The following is a 16,802-nucleotide window of genomic DNA, read 5'->3' as shown; positions in this document are numbered from 1 at the left end:
GCACCCTCAAGGGCCTAGGGGTCAATGTCATCGCCCCAGGTCAGATTCCCAGCGGGCAGGTCCCCATGGCCCTTCCAATCAGGGCAAGCCTCAGTTTTGACATGATAATCGAGAATCCCGTACCAGTCTGCCATCCTGGCCCCCTGTTTGGGGCCCGGCTTTTCCGTTTTGCCCAGGCATGGGCCCGGATAACATCAGATGCCTGGGTCCTGAACATTGTACATACGGGCTATTCTATCCCGTTCCTGGGCCCACCGCCTTCAAAACCCCCTACCCTGTCCCTAATAAGGGACACCCCTCACGAACACATCCTGTTTCAGGAAGTGGGGGCACTCCTCGAAAAAGGAGCAATAGAAAGGGTCCCCCCGCATCTGCGGGGCAAGAGGTTCTACTCCCTTTATTTTGTCGTCCCAAAACCAAAAGGGGGAGTTCGTCCTATCCTGGACCTTCGATACTTAAACAAGGCAGTTGTAAAACACAAGTTCAGAATGGTGACTTTAGCCTCGGTCATCCCAGTGCTACAACTGGGCAACTGGTACTCAACTCTCGATCTAAAGGACGCCTATTTCCATGTGGATATCAGGCCCGGTCACAGGAGGTTCCTCCGGTTTATGGTGGGCCATTACCATTTTCAGTTTACGGTACTCCCCTTTGGGTTATGTACTGCACCAAGGGTATTCACAAAATGTATGGCTGTGGTTGCCGCCTTTCTGCGCAATTGAGGGGTACATGTGTTCCCATACCTCGACGATTGGTTAATCCGAGGTCGTTCGTATGAGCAGGTAGAAGCTCACATATCACTCATAAGAGCTCTCTTCCTAAGGTTAGGGCTCATGCTAAATATCAAAAAGTCAGCCCTGACCCCCTCCCAGAGCATAGAGTTTGTGGGAGCCCTCCTCGATGCGAAGGTGGCAAGAGCATTCCTGCCCCACAGCAGGTTCCTCTCCATAGTGGAGCTGATCTCAGAGCTAACTCGGTCCCCCATCACGACACCTCGGGTCTGCTCCAGGCTCCTGGGCCATATGGCAGCATGCACTTACACGGTGCGACATGCCAGGATGAGGATGAGACCTCTGCAGGCGAGGTTGGCGAAGGCCTTCTGCCAGTCCAAGGGTCTATGGGACTCCATAGTATCAGTGCCCCCGGACATTCTGGACTCCCTACTCTGGTAGACCCAGGAATCCGTGGTGCGCAGCGGGGTTCCCTTCAATGCCCCTCCCCCCTCGCTGACGCTGGTCACCGATGCGTCTGACCTGGAATGGGGTGCACACCTCGGGTGCCACAGAACTCAGGGCCTCTGGTCCATTTCCGAATGGTCCCTGCACATCAACGTCCGGGAACTGCGGGTGGTGAGGAGGGCCTGCGAAGCATTCCTGCTGAGGCTCTCCCACCACTCCATCCTGGTATGTATGGACAACACTGCAGCGGTTTTCTACCTCAACAAGCAGGGTGCGGCGCATTCGCCACCCCTATGCAAGGAGGCCCTGCCTCTATGGCATCTGTATGCCATGCACAATGTCACGCCTCAGGCGGAGTACCTCCCCAGGTGCAAAAACCTACTTGCAGACACACTGAGCAGATCCTTTGGAGCCCATGAGTGGTCGCTCAAGGACTCTGTCCTCAGCCAGGTTTTCCGCAGGTGGGGCTATCCCCACCCAGATCTGTTTGCCTCGGCACACAATGCCAAGTGCAGGAACTACTGTTCCCTGCTGGGGCTGGGGAAATATTCCCTGGGGAATGCCCTGACGACTGTGTGGCCAAAGGGCATTCTCTATGCTTTTTCCCCATTTCCACTAATTTCCAGGGTTTTGACCAGAGCGAGAACTTTCAGGTCCTCGATCATCCTCATAGCCCCGAGGTGGCCCAGGCAGTTTTGGTTCCCCATCCTGGTGGACATGCTGACCCAAGACCCTATAGCACTCCCTCCAGTTCGGGATCTGCTAACCCAACCTTGGGATGGGGTGGTAATGGTTCACCCGGATCTCCGGTCTCTTCCCCTAACGGCCTGGTTTATCCATGGTTGAACCAACCAGAAAGGGAATGTTCCCGACAAGTACAGATGGTGCTCCTTAGCAGCAGGAAGCCCTCTACTAGACAGTTGTACGCTGCCAAGTGGCGGCGCTTCTCATCTTGGGCGTCCCGGAGAGGAGTACAACCGTCTTCGGCCCCTATTTCATCTATTCTCGACTATCTCTTTCAACTCCGTTCTACTGGCCTGTCCTTTTCTTCTATTAAAGTCCATGTGCCATCTCTCTCCGCCTTCCATGTTGGTACGGCAGGAACCTCTCTTTTTTCTAACCAGGTGGTTAAAAGGTTTCTTACTGGTTTGGAGAAATTGTACCCCTCGGTGAGGGCTCCATACCCTGAATGGAACCTCAACCTGGTCCTTCACAGGCTTATGTCCCCTCCTTTCGAGCCTTTGGCTACATGCTCACTGAAGCACCTTTCTTTGAAGGTTGCTTTCATAGTAGCCATTACGTCTGCTAGAAGGGTATCAGAGCTAAGGGCGCTGACTATAGAGCCGCCCTACCTTGTTTTTTCACATGATAACATGAGGCTATGGCCTCATCCGACCTTCCTTCCGAAGGTGGTTTCTCCTTTTCTCGGATTTATCTACCGGTGTTCTTCCCTGAACCACACGCCTCCCCTAAGGAGCATGTTCTACACTCCCTGGATGCCAAGTGAGCGCTGGCATTTTATATTGACCGAACCAAGCCCTTCCGTAAATCCCAACAATTGTTCGTTGCATTTGGGGATAAGGGGAAAGGTTCACCTATTACTACGCAAAGGTTATCAAGATGGGTGGTACAATGTATAGCGGAGTGTTATCAACTGGCTGGTAAAACCCCACCCAGGGTGAAGGCACACTCTACCAGGGCGCAGGCGTCCTCGGTAGCCTTTGGTGCCCAGGTACCTATCACAGAAATTTGCAGGGCAGCCACCTGGTCTTCCCTTCACACGTTTGCAACACATTATGCGCTACCTCAACAGGCCAGGGAGGATGCAAGGTTGGGCTCTGCAGTCCTCGAATCTGTGATGTAAATATGTAAATATAGAGATATGGTTGTCTTTGTTCTGGGTTGGTGACTTGTCACTGTATAATTGTTCAAATAAATCTGTTTATTGTTCACCTTCCTTTATGACTCTGGTGCTATGACTGTTCCGACCCCTCCTCTATGGGGTTAGCTTGGTAGTCACCTACTTCGAATGGACATGAGCAACCACTCGAAGAAAAAAAGAACAGTTACTTACCTGTAACTGTTGTTCTTCGAGATGTGTTGCTCATGTCCATTCGACTCCCACCCTACCTCCCCTTCGTCGGAGTATCCGGCAAGAAGGAACTGAGGTGGGGCAGCGCCGGCAGGGGTACTTATGCCCCGCCATGGAGGCGCCACTCCAGAGGGCGCCCCGCTGGCGCTACGGGTACCGCTAGGGAAAACGCTCCGGAAGACATGGTACACGTGGCGCGCACACCTACTTCGAATGGACATGAGCAACACATCTCGAAGAACAACAGTTACAGGTAAGTAACCGTTCTTTTCTTCTTCACACAGCGCATAATCAATCTGTGGAACTCCTTGCCTGAGAAGGTTGTGAAGGTTAGGACTATAACAGGGTTTAGAAGAGAACTAGATAAATTCATGGAGGTTAAGTCCATAAATGGCTATTAGCAGGGCTCGACAAATTATGGAAAACCCTACTCGCCACCCTCCTCCCCCCAAAAAGTGTTTTTTTTAATGGCATAAATTCCTAATAAGAATAAGAACAGTAATTACTAATACGTTCTTAATAAATATCACCCACGTTATTAATAAATATCTTATAAACTTCTACCTTTTCCCTCTGCTGCCATGTCTCCTCCCCTTGCTCCATCAGCTCCCCTGGTGCCTGCTGCCCCCCAACTCCACACCCTCCTCTGCTGTCCTGACTCCTGCCCTTTTCGCTGCCCTCAGCCTTCCTGAGACCTGCCCCCCCTCCACCAGCCCTTCTCTCCCCCCTGTGCCCACTCCTCCAGTAGCCTCACTCTGATCAAGTGAGCTACCTCTCCTCATCCCCTCTCCTAACACCTCCCTCTATACACCTGCCTTGCCTCTCTCCTCTGATCCTGGTCCCTCCTCTGCAGGTGTCTGCCCTTCTGCTTCACCCCCAGAATCTCCTGGCACCTGCACCCTCCTGGTTCCTCCCCCTTCTCTCACTGCCCCTGCCCCCTTTACCCTCTTTTCCCTGATACCCACCCCTCAGCACCCTCTGCCCCCATTCACCTCATGCCCCTGTGCCCTCACACATGCCTTGCTCCATCCCCACCTTCCTCATGCCCACCCCTTCTTTCAAGCCTTCTCCCAGCATCTCTCCCTCCTCCCTCTAGCCCCCAGTGCCCTTACCCTCTCCTCTCCCAGCATCACCCTGTTTCCCCCTCCCACTGACACCTCCCCTCCTGCCCTTTTCCTCATTGTCTGCACTTGCCCCCCAGGGATTTGTCTCTCCTGCACCCCTGTCCCTTGGTGCCTTACCCTTTCTTCTTCTTCTTCTGACCTCCTTTCCCCTCCCCTCAGCACAAGCCCCTTCCCCATATTTTCCCCCTCCCCTCCCCACAGCCCAGCCCATCCACTTCCCCTCCCCCAGGGCCAAGCAAAACATTCCCCCTCCCTTTTTTGTTGTCTTTTACACGTTTGCATTTTGCAATTTTTTTCGTTTGTTTTCATTTTTGTCCCAGCATTTTAGCCCTATAAATAGCATTTTCATTCATTTTTTTCCATAAAGGCAAAGGCGCTTCAAGTGAACTCCCCCTTTCACTCGCTGCTGGGTCACAGTAGCCTTTTCCCTGCCCTGTCCAGCCCCTCCCTGTGGACAAGCACCCCTCACTCCCAACTGACAGGGGAAACAGGGTGCAGGGAACAGTGGGGAGGAGGGGACAGGGTGGCTCGGAGAACAGGAGGCACAGAGGCAGAGGGATGCAGGGATCGGGGGGAGCAGTGTGTGGGGTGCGGTGGAGACACGGGGAATGGGATGCGGGGAACAGGAGGGGCAGAGGGATTGGGGTCTAGGGGCAGTGCAGGGAACGGGCAGCACAGAGCTGGGGCGGGGGGAGAGCAGGGATCGGGGGGAGCAGGGTGCGGGGTGCAAGGGCGGTGCGGGGTGCAAGGGCAGTGCAGAGCCAAAGGGAGAGCAGGGGATCCGGAGTGCAGGGGCGGCGTGGGGAATGGGCGGCGGGAGCCAGATGGGGGGCGGGGCAGGCGCAGCAAGCCGGCTGGTTGGCTGGGAGTGGTCTCTCGCCGGCGAGGGGCTGGGGCCGTGGCAGGACTGGAGCCAATGGAGCAGGGCCTGGCTCCGCCGTGCGCCACAGCCAGAGCCGAGCTGCCGTGGCCCTTTAAGGTCAGTGGGGCCACATCACGCCAGCGTCCTGGTGTCTGCCAGCGCTCCGCCTCCTCACGCCGCAGGCAGCCCGGCACTGAGAATCGCCGCCGTTCCCCCTCCCTGGCAGTACCCTGCTCCTCCCCCGGCTGGCAGATTGGATGGGGCCACGCCACCCATAGTGCGGGCTTCAGCCAGCCCATTACAATGGCCCACTGGGCCAGTCCGCTTCTGCACTCGCTAGCTGGCAAAATCTACTCACCATGGGCGGTGGTAGATTTTAAGAGGGATAAGGGATCTTTCGGAAAAGGCTTTATTTTCTGAAAGATCCACGTCTAGACTGGTGCTTTTTTCCAGCAAAGCTCCGAGCTGGAAAAAAGCGGCAGCCATTTTTATGCTAATGAAGCGGGGGAGATTTAAATCCCCGTTTCATTTGCAATTGCGATATGTCTAATTTGCAAAAAAGGGATGCAGTCTAGACACAGCCCTGTAGTGTAGACATAGCCAGAGACTGGGAATGGCAGAGCAGAGAGACTTGGACTCTGAAGCAGAGGGATGTGGGAATGGAAGAGAGACATCTGACAAGGATCTGAGGTGCAAGAGAAATGGAATTGGTGAGCAAAGAAACTGGGGCAAGGCAGGCAAACCTGTTGACATGCTTGGGGAGAGAGACTGGTCTTGGAACCATTGCGGGTGGGGAATGTGGGCAGAAAGTCAGGTAGCTGCAGGCTGGAGAGTAGAAAGACAGACTGGGGAGCATTGAAGAGAACTGGGATGGGCTGGACAAAAAGACTAGGGCAAGGTGCTGGGGAACTACAGTGGAAAAAACTAGGAATAGCTTTTCAAAGAAACAGGGAATAGTAAGGGGAGACCTGTAGTAACAATAAAGAGACTGGGATAGGGAGTCTGGAAGGGTGTGAGGCTTTAGCCCTTAAACAACAATGTAAAATTAAACATTTAAACAGCATTGTAGTTTAATGTCTGAAGTTTGAGTTATTGTTATTCTTACCGTATGCCTGGCTGGAACCTTTGAGCTGAAAATGGTAATCACAGTTTGAATAAAAAACCATTCCAAACCATTGTCCCAGATTCTAAAAATAGTATAAGAACCAGGGTTTCTTACTTAGTTTTGAGGGCGAGAGATGAGCTTATTGTAAGTGAAGTCCTAGGGAACAATTCCAATTAATATTTTAAAATTCAAAGAAGCAATTTTAATATAATTTTGTCTAGCATCAAATTTATGTGTGACTGAGTTAGATGCTTTCCATGGTTAGTTTTAAAAGCTACAAATTAACTAGTGAAGCTAAATTGATTAATCTTATTCAACACCTGCATAAAATACAATATTTAAATTATGTGTTCATTTTCATTTACGTTCAAGCGAGTAATCATAGCAGTGTTTAATTAGAGACATTTATTCTGAAGAATATAAACATAATTATATATGTCTAAACATACTGGAACACTTCTTCACAAGCAATTATTTCTGTGTTTTAATTAATCTGATATTTTAATACAGTATTTTGATAGTTTATAAGTTATGAACTGAGCTATTCTTAAAGGCCTCTTCCTTGAAATCTTGAGCCTTGATGAAGCATTAAAATGAGGCCAGCTGATAGAATAGAGAATCCATGGTGTCAATTGTTTTAATGTCTGGCTCAATTAAGGATATTGAAAAATGGAGAGAAACCTATTTCTTATCTAAACAAATAGTTAATGTTTGGCAAGCTGGGTTGCAAACCTTTCCCCAATGTAGGCGTGCTATCTCAGTTTAGAGGCCCAGAAGGCAGTGGGGAGGAATAACTTACAATGGCCCTGGTGAGGAGCTATTTCACAATAGCACAAGTGGAGGATCTACACATGCCTTATTTTGAAATAGCTATTTTGGAATAGGTGTTATTCCTTGTAGAATGAGGTTTACAGATTTTGGAATAAGTCATGTTATTTCAGAATTATTTCAAAATAACAGAATGGCTGTGTGGACACTTGCATTGTTATTTCAAAATAATGCTAGTTATTTCAAAATAATGGTGTGGTGTAGTGTAGATGTTGGCTGTTCCCGGGGGTGGGGAGGACCTCAGGTTCCCAGCTCAGCCCTCCCCGGGTAAATGCCTTATCATCTAGGCCACTATGGAACCCATGCTACATCCCTTTCTTCAGGAAGTACTTTATCCTGCCTTCCTAATGTGGGAAGCCTGTGTTGGCTCGTGGCTATCTAGCTGCTCCCAGGCTGGGAGGTGGGGGCAGGACTGAGGTCCCAAGCCCTCCCCTACCTTCCCCAGGTGAATGCCCTATTCCCTAGGCCATTCCACAATCCACCCCACCTTTGTACCTTCTGGGCATCCCTTATCCTGCCTTCCTAATTCGGTTGTCAGCTCCAGCCCTGGGGCAACCTATCTACCCTTAGTGAGGGCTCTGTGGCTGGGACCTTTGGGTTCTTGATTAGCTCCAACATTTGATCAATCCTAAAGGTTGATGCCTTCATGTTAATGAGGGAATGGTGCAGAACAGCAAGGTCAAGTATACAAGTCATTTGCCAAGCTAACTCCTGGATAGGAAAACAGGAGCAGAAATCTGAGTGACATATGCTGGAGGTTTCATGCTGCTGGTATGCCTCAGAATTTCTAAACATTATAGATGATAATTTCCTAACTCAGAAAGTATTGCATGCAACATGGAGGAATTCTGTAAGAACCTCACCTAGACTGGTAAAAAGGAATTGACTCCAGAAATAAAAATTAGTGGTTGCATAGGTGCAGGTGATCATGATTTTATTACATTTGTTATGTTCAAACAGAATAAATTCCAAATCAGTAAAATATACTTGGTCCCTGTAATGGGTCTGGGACAGCAACATGGCCGCTTGCTGACTCGGAAGAGGAAGCGTCCTCTAAGACCCCTTGGTGGGTGGGTCCAGTCTCACCTAGCCCTACCCACAGGAAGCCAGAAGGAGGGACTAGGACTATAAGAGCTGCGAGCCCAGTCAGAGCCCAGCAGCCAACCAGGGTAGATGCTTGGCTCGCAGCAAAGGGCTCAGCTGTGCTGCCCCCAACCGGAGGACTGGGTTGGGCTTCCAGGACCCCTACCAACCCTCTATCCCTGGTCCAGACTGCTGAGACCCCGGCTGCCAGCTGAAGACATGCCAAGGTCTCCGGGACTCTCGCTGGGCCCAGATGACTGGTCTGGCCCTCCTGGGCCCCTGCCTGAGCCAGAACTCATGGATACCCTGCCAGCCCCTCCATCGCCTGCAGACCCCCAGGAACAGCACTAAAGCTTGGTAGGCCCCCACAGGGAACTGGGAAGCGGCCCAGGGATAGCCAACCCCGCGGCAGCTGAGGAGATGGAGGTTGGGTGGGCAGCATGTTGTGGCCTGGGTCCCTACTGACCCTTGACCTAGTTGGTGTTTAATGGCCTGGATCCCTGCCGACCCAGTGGCTGCAATGCAGGGCCCTGGGTTGGGATGCAGTGGAGTAGGTGGGCCTGCATCCCCCCTGCCACCGCTACTCTTGAGTGGCAGGTTCCCCCTGTACTTGTCAGCTCTCTGGGAGTGAGGACACCCGACCCCTGCCCAGCTGGAACAACAAAGAGTATTAAAGTATATTAAGAATAAAAAAGAATACAATAATAATATTGGTCCACTATTAGATGGAAAATGTAGAATTTCTATAAATATTCCTGTTCTCTATTTGAGAAAACGGTGGATGATATATTCAAATCATATACAGGCAGTCCCCGGGTTTCGTACAAGATAGGGACTGTAGGTTTGTTCTTAAGTTGAATTTGTAGGTTTGTTCTTAAGTTGAATTTCTCTGCCCCGGGCTTCCTGGAATCAGCCGCTGATCAGTTTCAACAGTGGCTGAATCTGGACGCCTGGGACAGAGCAGCTGGGGCGCTGCCGGGTAGGTCCCCGCAGCGCCACACCTTGGCGCTGCGGGGACCAACCCGGCAGCACCCCAGCTGTTCTGCCCCAGGCATCCTGATTCAGCTGCTGCTGAAACTGACCAGCAGTGGCTGAATCAGGACGCCTGGGGCAGAGCAGCTGGGGTGCTGCCGGGTTGGTCCAGTAGCGCCGAGGAGCGGCGCTGCGGGACCAACCCGGCAGCACCCCAGCTGGTTTACCACAGGCGTCCGCGAGAAAAGCCTGGTCTGCTGGGGGGGGGGGGGGGGCGCAGACGCGCCGCGGTCCCGCTGCCCGTGTCCTCCGCAGCTTTGCTCTGCGTCTCCTCGATCTGCGTAACTCGGGGACTGCCTGTAATCAAATACTTTCCATTCCATCACTAACTTCGGAGGATATTTAACAGCAGTCACTAAAGTTAGGCATTTTTAATTCAGCAGATAGATCAAAGTAACTTATTATCAGTAGTTTTAAAAGAGCTGGCTAAGGAGGTCTGTGGAGGTTTACTGTTGATATTTTTTCAATAAAACCTAGAACTGTGAGAGATAGACTTTGTAACGCAGAGAGAGGAGAGTGTGTGTGTGTCAGTGTGTGTGTGTGTGTGATAGTGATTCTGTGTGTGTGGCACAGACTAGGTGTTTGTGACAGTGATACAGTGTGTATTGGCTACCGCTGGGCAAGTTTCTGATAGAAGCCACAGTGTCTCTTTAAGACAGGAAAAGTTGTCCTGCTCTGTTGCCTTTTTCTTACCCCACTCTGCAAGGATTGTTATGGGAGACAGGGGGGAATGAAACAGTGCACTGCCTAGTATCACAGGCATTTCTCTGAGTCACTTACAAATCCATGCTTTAGCTTGGAGCAGTTCTGCTGTGTGTCTCCCTCACCCAGACCCCTGCTCTGCAGAGATGGGTTACAGGGGAAAGGACACACCCTGACTTTATCACTCCCCTAACTCCTCCCCTCTGATAGCTAGAAGGAGACTCCTGGGAGCAGCTCAGCTGCAGGACAGAGCAAAATGGAGGGAGGGGCAACTGAACACATGCTGCCAGCTATAAGTATTTTATACTTATAAAATATATAAGGCGGGGGACTAGACTCGATGACCTCTCGAGGTCCCTTCCAGTCCTAGTATTCTATGATTCTATGAAGTATGCATGCTCTGCTAATCAGCTGGATGGGCCAGAGAGAAATGCTCGGCAGGCCAATTCATCCCATGGGCCTTATTTTGCCCACCCTGATTTATGGGGTACGTCTACATTGCAATGCTATTTCAAAATAACTAGCTCTATTCTGAAATAACATAGTCCGCGTCTACACAGCAGGCAGTTATTTTGAAATAGTCTCAAAATATTGTCAAGCTGGAGGATTTCTTACCTCGACTCCTGAAACCCTCATTGTATGAGGAGTAAGGGAAGTCGGAGGAAGAGTGCTCTATTCTGACATAAGTGCTGTGTAGACACTCCTATATTGAAATAAGCTATACAATTGACATAGCTCAATTTGGGTAGCTTATTTCAAGTTAACCCCTGCAATGTAGACACACCCACTAGTGTGTGCCATATTGATTCTGTATTGTTCTAGTTTCTTAACCCAAATATTGTGCAGTACCAAATCAAATGCCCCACAGATATCTAAATATAGTACATTAATGTTATTACCTTTTTCAGTCTAATTTGTAATCTCATCATAAGCAAGACAAGAAGTAGATCAAGTTAGACAAGATCTATTTTCCACAAATCTCAGTGTTGATTGTCATTAATTATATTATCCTCTTTTAATATTTTATTTATTGAGTCTCATATACAGTCCATATTTACTGGATGGAGGGTGCTGTTTTAAGAAACAGTGACTGAAAAATATGTGGGGGTGATGATGTATAATTAACTGAATATGAGCCCCTAGTGCAATGCTGTGGCCAAAAGGGCTATTGTGTTATTTGGATGTATAAAATGAGGAACATTAAGTAAGTGTAGAGAGGTTATATTACCTCTGTATTTGGCATTGTATCATTGCTGCTGGAATACTCTATCCAGTTCTGGTGTTCACAATCCAGGAAGGATATTGAAAAATTGAATAAGGTTCAGAGAAGTGTCACAAGAATAATTAAAGGATCAGACAACTTGCTTTATAAAAAAAGCTCAATCTGTGTAATTCAACTGAGCTCAAGAAGCTCAATCTGTGTAGAGAAGGTTAAGAGTGATTTGATGAGAGTTTAGAAGTACCTACATGGGAAACATACTGGATAATAGATGTCTCCAATCTAGCAGATTAAGGTGCTGATGGCTGAAAACTGAAGCCAGATAGATAGAGATTAGCAATAAAACACACATTTTAAACAGTGCCGGTAATTAACTATTGAAATAATTTTTGTATGATGGATTTTCCATCACTGGAAATGTTTAAAGCAAGACTGGATGTTTCTAAAAATTCTGCTCGGGTTTGAATGGAAATTGGGACAATGAAGTCCAATGGCTTGTGCTATACAGGAGGTCAGAATAGAAGATCACAGTGGTTTCTTCTGGCCTTAGAATCTAGTAAAAAGCCTTTGTTCTGTCTAGGAAAGATTTATCAAATGCAGATACTGTGGGGCAACCATTAGTCTGCCTTCTGAGAATCTTCTTGCAATCCTTTTGTACAGGGCTTGCAGGGTGATGGCTGTGTCAGTGGCTGGGCCTCAGCAATCAGTGATGCACAGATTTCAGGTAGAACTCTGACCCATAAAGTAGACCTGGATGGATTATGTAGTTTAGATGGCTTCAGGGCTGTCTAAATTATGCTGGAGATTTTTTCACCCTCCAGAACAGCCCAGGACCAGGAGGGTGTAAAATGAACATAAAGGCACTTTAGTTTCCTCCTACTGGTCTATACATTCTGTGTTAGTGCTCTTAGAGATTCAGTATGGAATCTCCTTCTGTTATGTGCTAGTGTCCAAAGGCCTCAGTTAGGATCTGAGCCCCATTATGCTAGCACTGTACAAATACATGCAAAGATATGATCTGCTCCTGAAAAGTTTGTAGTGTAATCTGAAGCAAGATTCAACAATGGGTTTAGCAAACAATAGGAAGAAAAATGGGAGGGAGTACAAGAATAAAAATTAGATCAAATAGTTACTTAGGTTAGCTACTGAATAACTAGCTGATTCTAAATCATTTAAAGCTTTTTAAAATTATTTTTATCTACTATATATTTGAGAGAGTTTGTCTCTTCATTTGTTCAAGAACTCCTTCTAAACAGTAAGAGCTAGACCACCAAATTTAGTGTACAGCTTCCTCTTATCATAATTTAAAGTAGCACAAGGGCTTGGTTGTGCCAAAAAATAGGAAGTGCCTGGAATGGGATTGTGACTCATAAAACCATACAGAAAAGAGACAGAATCACCAGGCAGGTGAAAGGGTTTGGCTGGGCATCCCCCATCTGTGTCTGCCTCAGCCCCAAGCCTCTCACTCCCCAGGCACCCTTTAGGGAGCATGTGAAGGGGGGCTGAAGCTCCCGCACCCAAATTCATACAGGGACATTGCTGGCTGTTCCCCTTCACTAGGGAGTGAGGGGAAAATGCATCATTTGTGGCATTTCTTACTCTGGCTGGGGAACGCAGGGGGCAGATGAGCTGTGCACTTTGCTCTCACTCCCTGTTTTTGAAAAATACAGTAATTTAAATGAAGCATGTATATATTCATTTTATTTTCCCCAAAAAAACCTCAAAACATAACAGGTATGTCTAGACTGCATCCCTCTGTCGGCAGAGGGATTCAGATTAGGCAGGTTGACATTACAAATGAGGCAGGGATTTAAATTTGCATAAAAATGGCCACTGCGTTTTGCCGATTCAGCACTTTGTCAGCAAAAAGCAGCAGTCTAGAGGGGGATCTGTTAAGAAAGAAAGCCTTTTTCAACAGATCACTTATGCCTTCTGCAAAGAGGTTTACAGGATCTGTCGAAAAAGGCTTTCTTTCTCGACAGATCCCCCTCTAGACTGCCGCTTTTTGCTGACAACGTGCTGAGTCGGCAAAATGCTGTGGCCGTTTTTATGCAAATGGGGCACTGGATATTTAAATTCCTGCCTCATTTGTAATGTCAACCTGCCTAGTCTGCATCCCTTTGCTGACAGAGGGATGCAGTCTAGACATATCCTACTTGTATTAAGAACCAGAGCAATGCAGAGTAAATGTGCTAATGAATAAATAAGTAAAACTAGCTGTCCCTGATTTTTCAAGCTAACTCTGACTCCAATCGGAGTGTATGCATATTAACTAATTAATTGCATAATTACTAACTTAGGACCAGATAGTGGTGCCATAATTCATGATACTTTTCGGGTTTTTTCCCTGACTTCAGTGGGGCTATTTATGGTGTAAATAATGGTGTAAATAAATGAAATTCTCACTGTCTGGTCCTAATGATTCCTAATTTAGCACTAGCATAGAACTCATATCTGTGGGAAAAGGGGGATTACTTTCCCCATAACTGCCTGCTACTAGGGTTGGTCCTGGTGAATCATCAACAGATTAAATAGCCCTAAAAAGATAGGTCAACCTCCTTTCCTTAGGACCAAAACATAAACCCCTCCTTTAACATATGAAGTCCCTACTATTAATGTCAGTAGAAAATAAGCATCCACAGGGGAAACTATCGTCTTTTACCTTTTTCCAAAATAAATATATTTTGTTCTTTCTTTTTCATTGCTTAGTCCTCCCTTCAATGCCACTATAATCAAAATACTCTGCCTCACTCCAGATAGGAGTGATCTAAAGTGTTAATCCTTTCTTCTCACCCTGAATGCTGATGTCCCAAGCAAAGAGAGGTCTGGTTGGGCTGCACTGGAATTTATATGTGTCATTGCACTGGTTTCTTTTTTTTTCTTTTCTTTTTGTTTTTTTCTGTTTCTTTTGCCAGAAACTACATATAAAAGATTGCTGAAATAATTTTTAAGTCCCCGGTAATATAGACCTCTCATTAGGTAAGGATCCCTCACAACCTAACAGCTTTAACTGTATCCAGGTATTTTTGTAGAAAATAAAATATTTATTAAGAGATAAAAATACTGAATCTCCCTGTACAGTCTTTGAAAGTGAAATATTCCATTATTGCAGTTGGAGATGACAGTTTTGGCAGCAGTATGATATGTTAGAAAACATGATGCTCATTGGTTGAAAATATGATAATGATTTGTGAATTATAGGAACACACTGATGATGGATTCCCTTTATGATAAGAATACAAGCAGCTTGGATAAGAAAACTGTAAAGCTGCAAATAAGATGATGATGTTCTCACATAAAAATATCTCTCTGGTTTGTAAGCAGCTGATCAGCTGGCACATAAAAACATGCTAATAAGGTCAGGGATATCTATCCAATCAAATTGCCTTTACTGTCAGTTCTACCATGTTGTGGAAGGTATGAGGCACCTCTTGATGCTCCCAAAGGGTGCCATTTGACCATAAGTCAGTCGTGTGCTAAAATTGTCAACTAAATGGTAATAAGTTAATAATTAATTTGCCATTTACTTACATATTTAATTGTATTGTGATAGTAATTAGAGGCCCCAATCAAGGATCAAGGACTCATTTTGGTAATCATTGGATAGGTTTTTTATATTAAAGAATTTCTTTCATAAAATAACTTTGAAGTAATTTGAGGTAAATTACAAAATATGGAACATAATTATTTGCAATTTCTACTGCAAATATTTCAAAAATGGCTGTTGCCAGCTGCTGATATGGGTTTGAAATGTTTTAGTATTCAGTTTAGTATCTGAACACTAAAACATTTGGCTCTTATTTATGTGTATGGTTTTTAGCATGTTTTTGGTGAGAACATCACAGCACAGAAGCTAGTGTTTGACATCATTAGCTTTACTTTAAGAAAAGGTATTTCTTAAATTGATGCAAAGTATTTCCACTTAAATATATATAACTACACAGAACATATTTTTCTACAAATTATTTTATCTTTAGAATTTTATTCTCAACTAAAATATGAAAGAACCTACTTTTGTAACTGTCATAGTTGGCTCCATATTGGTTCTGCAGTACTTTGACATAAAAAATAAGGCACTAGATGGCAAAATTGCTGCATATTTGTCATCTACAGAAAGTCTGCCCAATATCTTTGCTGTTTACAAGCCAGTGAACATATCAATCAAACTGCACTTGTGAATTTTAGAGGAAGGTGGCTCCATAGACCATACTTACATATTTTGTTTTGTTTAGGTAGGACTACTGAAATTTGACAACCATAAATCACTGCAATCTGCATTCAGTTTAAAAGTTGCCAGATTGAAACATTTTCCTTAAAGATCCAACTCCATTAAAGGAAACAGCAGCCTCCACCTTCAGATCAAGCATTGCTTCACCACAGTTTGCTATTGCATCCTTGCCAGATATCATAAAGGTTTTGCTTCAGTGTAAATTAGACCTTGGCTGGAGTTAATTTCTCAAAATTATCACATTACTGACTTTTGGGATACCTAGAAAGTCTCTATTAAAGTTTGTCTGACCCCAGATGGGGAAAACAGCAGCAGTGACAAGGGAGATCATCTTATCTTTGCCTGAATCGTGTGATTCAGGAGACCACTAATTTAGTAACGTTTGGATAACAAACCGTGAGGCTGGCATAAAGCTTCTTTTGGCACATTCTAAACAACTTTTAGTCTTATAAAAAGAAGCTTGTCCCACTAAGTTGTAGGTTTGTTGGAGCTGTTCAACAGTAGCCGTGCCCTGCAGCTCTTTTAGTGATAAATGAGCCGTTTCAAATAAGTGGAGCTAAAGCCAACTGTGCAGAAGGAATCATTAAAAAAAATTAAATAGACATTTTTGAAGGTTAAAAATGCACAAACAAAGTATGTTAGACCAAAATATATGCTGCTTCTTTTAATGGAAAAGATTGCTATTGGCTGTATCTGCCAGCTTCAATAGGTGTGCCAAAAAGCCAAGGAATCTGGCAGAGTCCATAGATAGCAGTTCCATCTTTCATTTATATTTCTTTTCTGTATTTATCTTGCTTTAGAAAATGCAGGGAATGTCTTTTCCTTCCGACTTGGCACTTTTTCCAAACCACAGAAATACACAGAGCAGCTTCTTGCAATTGTTCAGTTCCCTGCACAGTCTGATCTTTGTGACTGTGTGAAATGTTTCTTTTTAATTTGGCAGTAATAAAAAAGAGAGGCACTATTAGAATACTTTTGCTAAATAATATTATATAAAATTTAATATTAAAAGGAGTAAAATTAATTTTATTAATTAGTAGATATTGGGGCTTAATACATAATGGCAAATGCCAGATAATTATTTTGGCATTCAACTGACCAAAAATAGTTTATTTGTATCAGAAGCTATTCATAGAAGCTGGACATAAGAAATAATAACAACAACAATGATGGTATTTCAGACTTCATGAATAACTCTTTTTTGGAAGTCAGTGAAAATATGATTGTGTGCATCAGTAAATAGTCCTTGAAGTAGCATTCAGGAGTCTTACTGTACTGAAATATGCATTTATTAAAATCATCTTCTGAAACTCCTTTTTTCTCTCTGAAGGATCAATCAGTTTTTAGTC

General features: G+C 45.8%; 1 protein-coding gene across 7 annotated transcripts in view; it reads left to right on the top strand.

Annotated features, from left to right (window-relative positions):
• The window catches only part of ODAD2 (outer dynein arm docking complex subunit 2), a 224,329-nt gene that overhangs the window by 178,899 nt on the left and 28,628 nt on the right, over positions 1–16,802 (top strand). The window contains exon 20 of one of the 7 annotated variants that reach the window (XM_075922570.2): positions 15,458–15,609. The exons of the other annotated variants lie outside the window; for them this stretch is intronic. Coding sequence (XP_075778685.1) covers positions 15,458–15,541 — 84 coding nt within the window. The 3' untranslated portion in view covers positions 15,542–15,609. Of the gene's footprint in view, positions 1–15,457; positions 15,610–16,802 lie in introns of those variants that run through there. 7 annotated transcript variants of the gene reach the window in all.

The sequence above is a fragment of the Pelodiscus sinensis genome, chromosome 2 (genome assembly GCF_052426305.1).
Source record: "Pelodiscus sinensis isolate ZL-2025 chromosome 2, ASM5242630v1, whole genome shotgun sequence".
NCBI classification, from domain to species: Eukaryota; Metazoa; Chordata; order Testudines; family Trionychidae; genus Pelodiscus; species Pelodiscus sinensis.
This window is presented reverse-complemented; position numbering and strand designations above follow the sequence as displayed.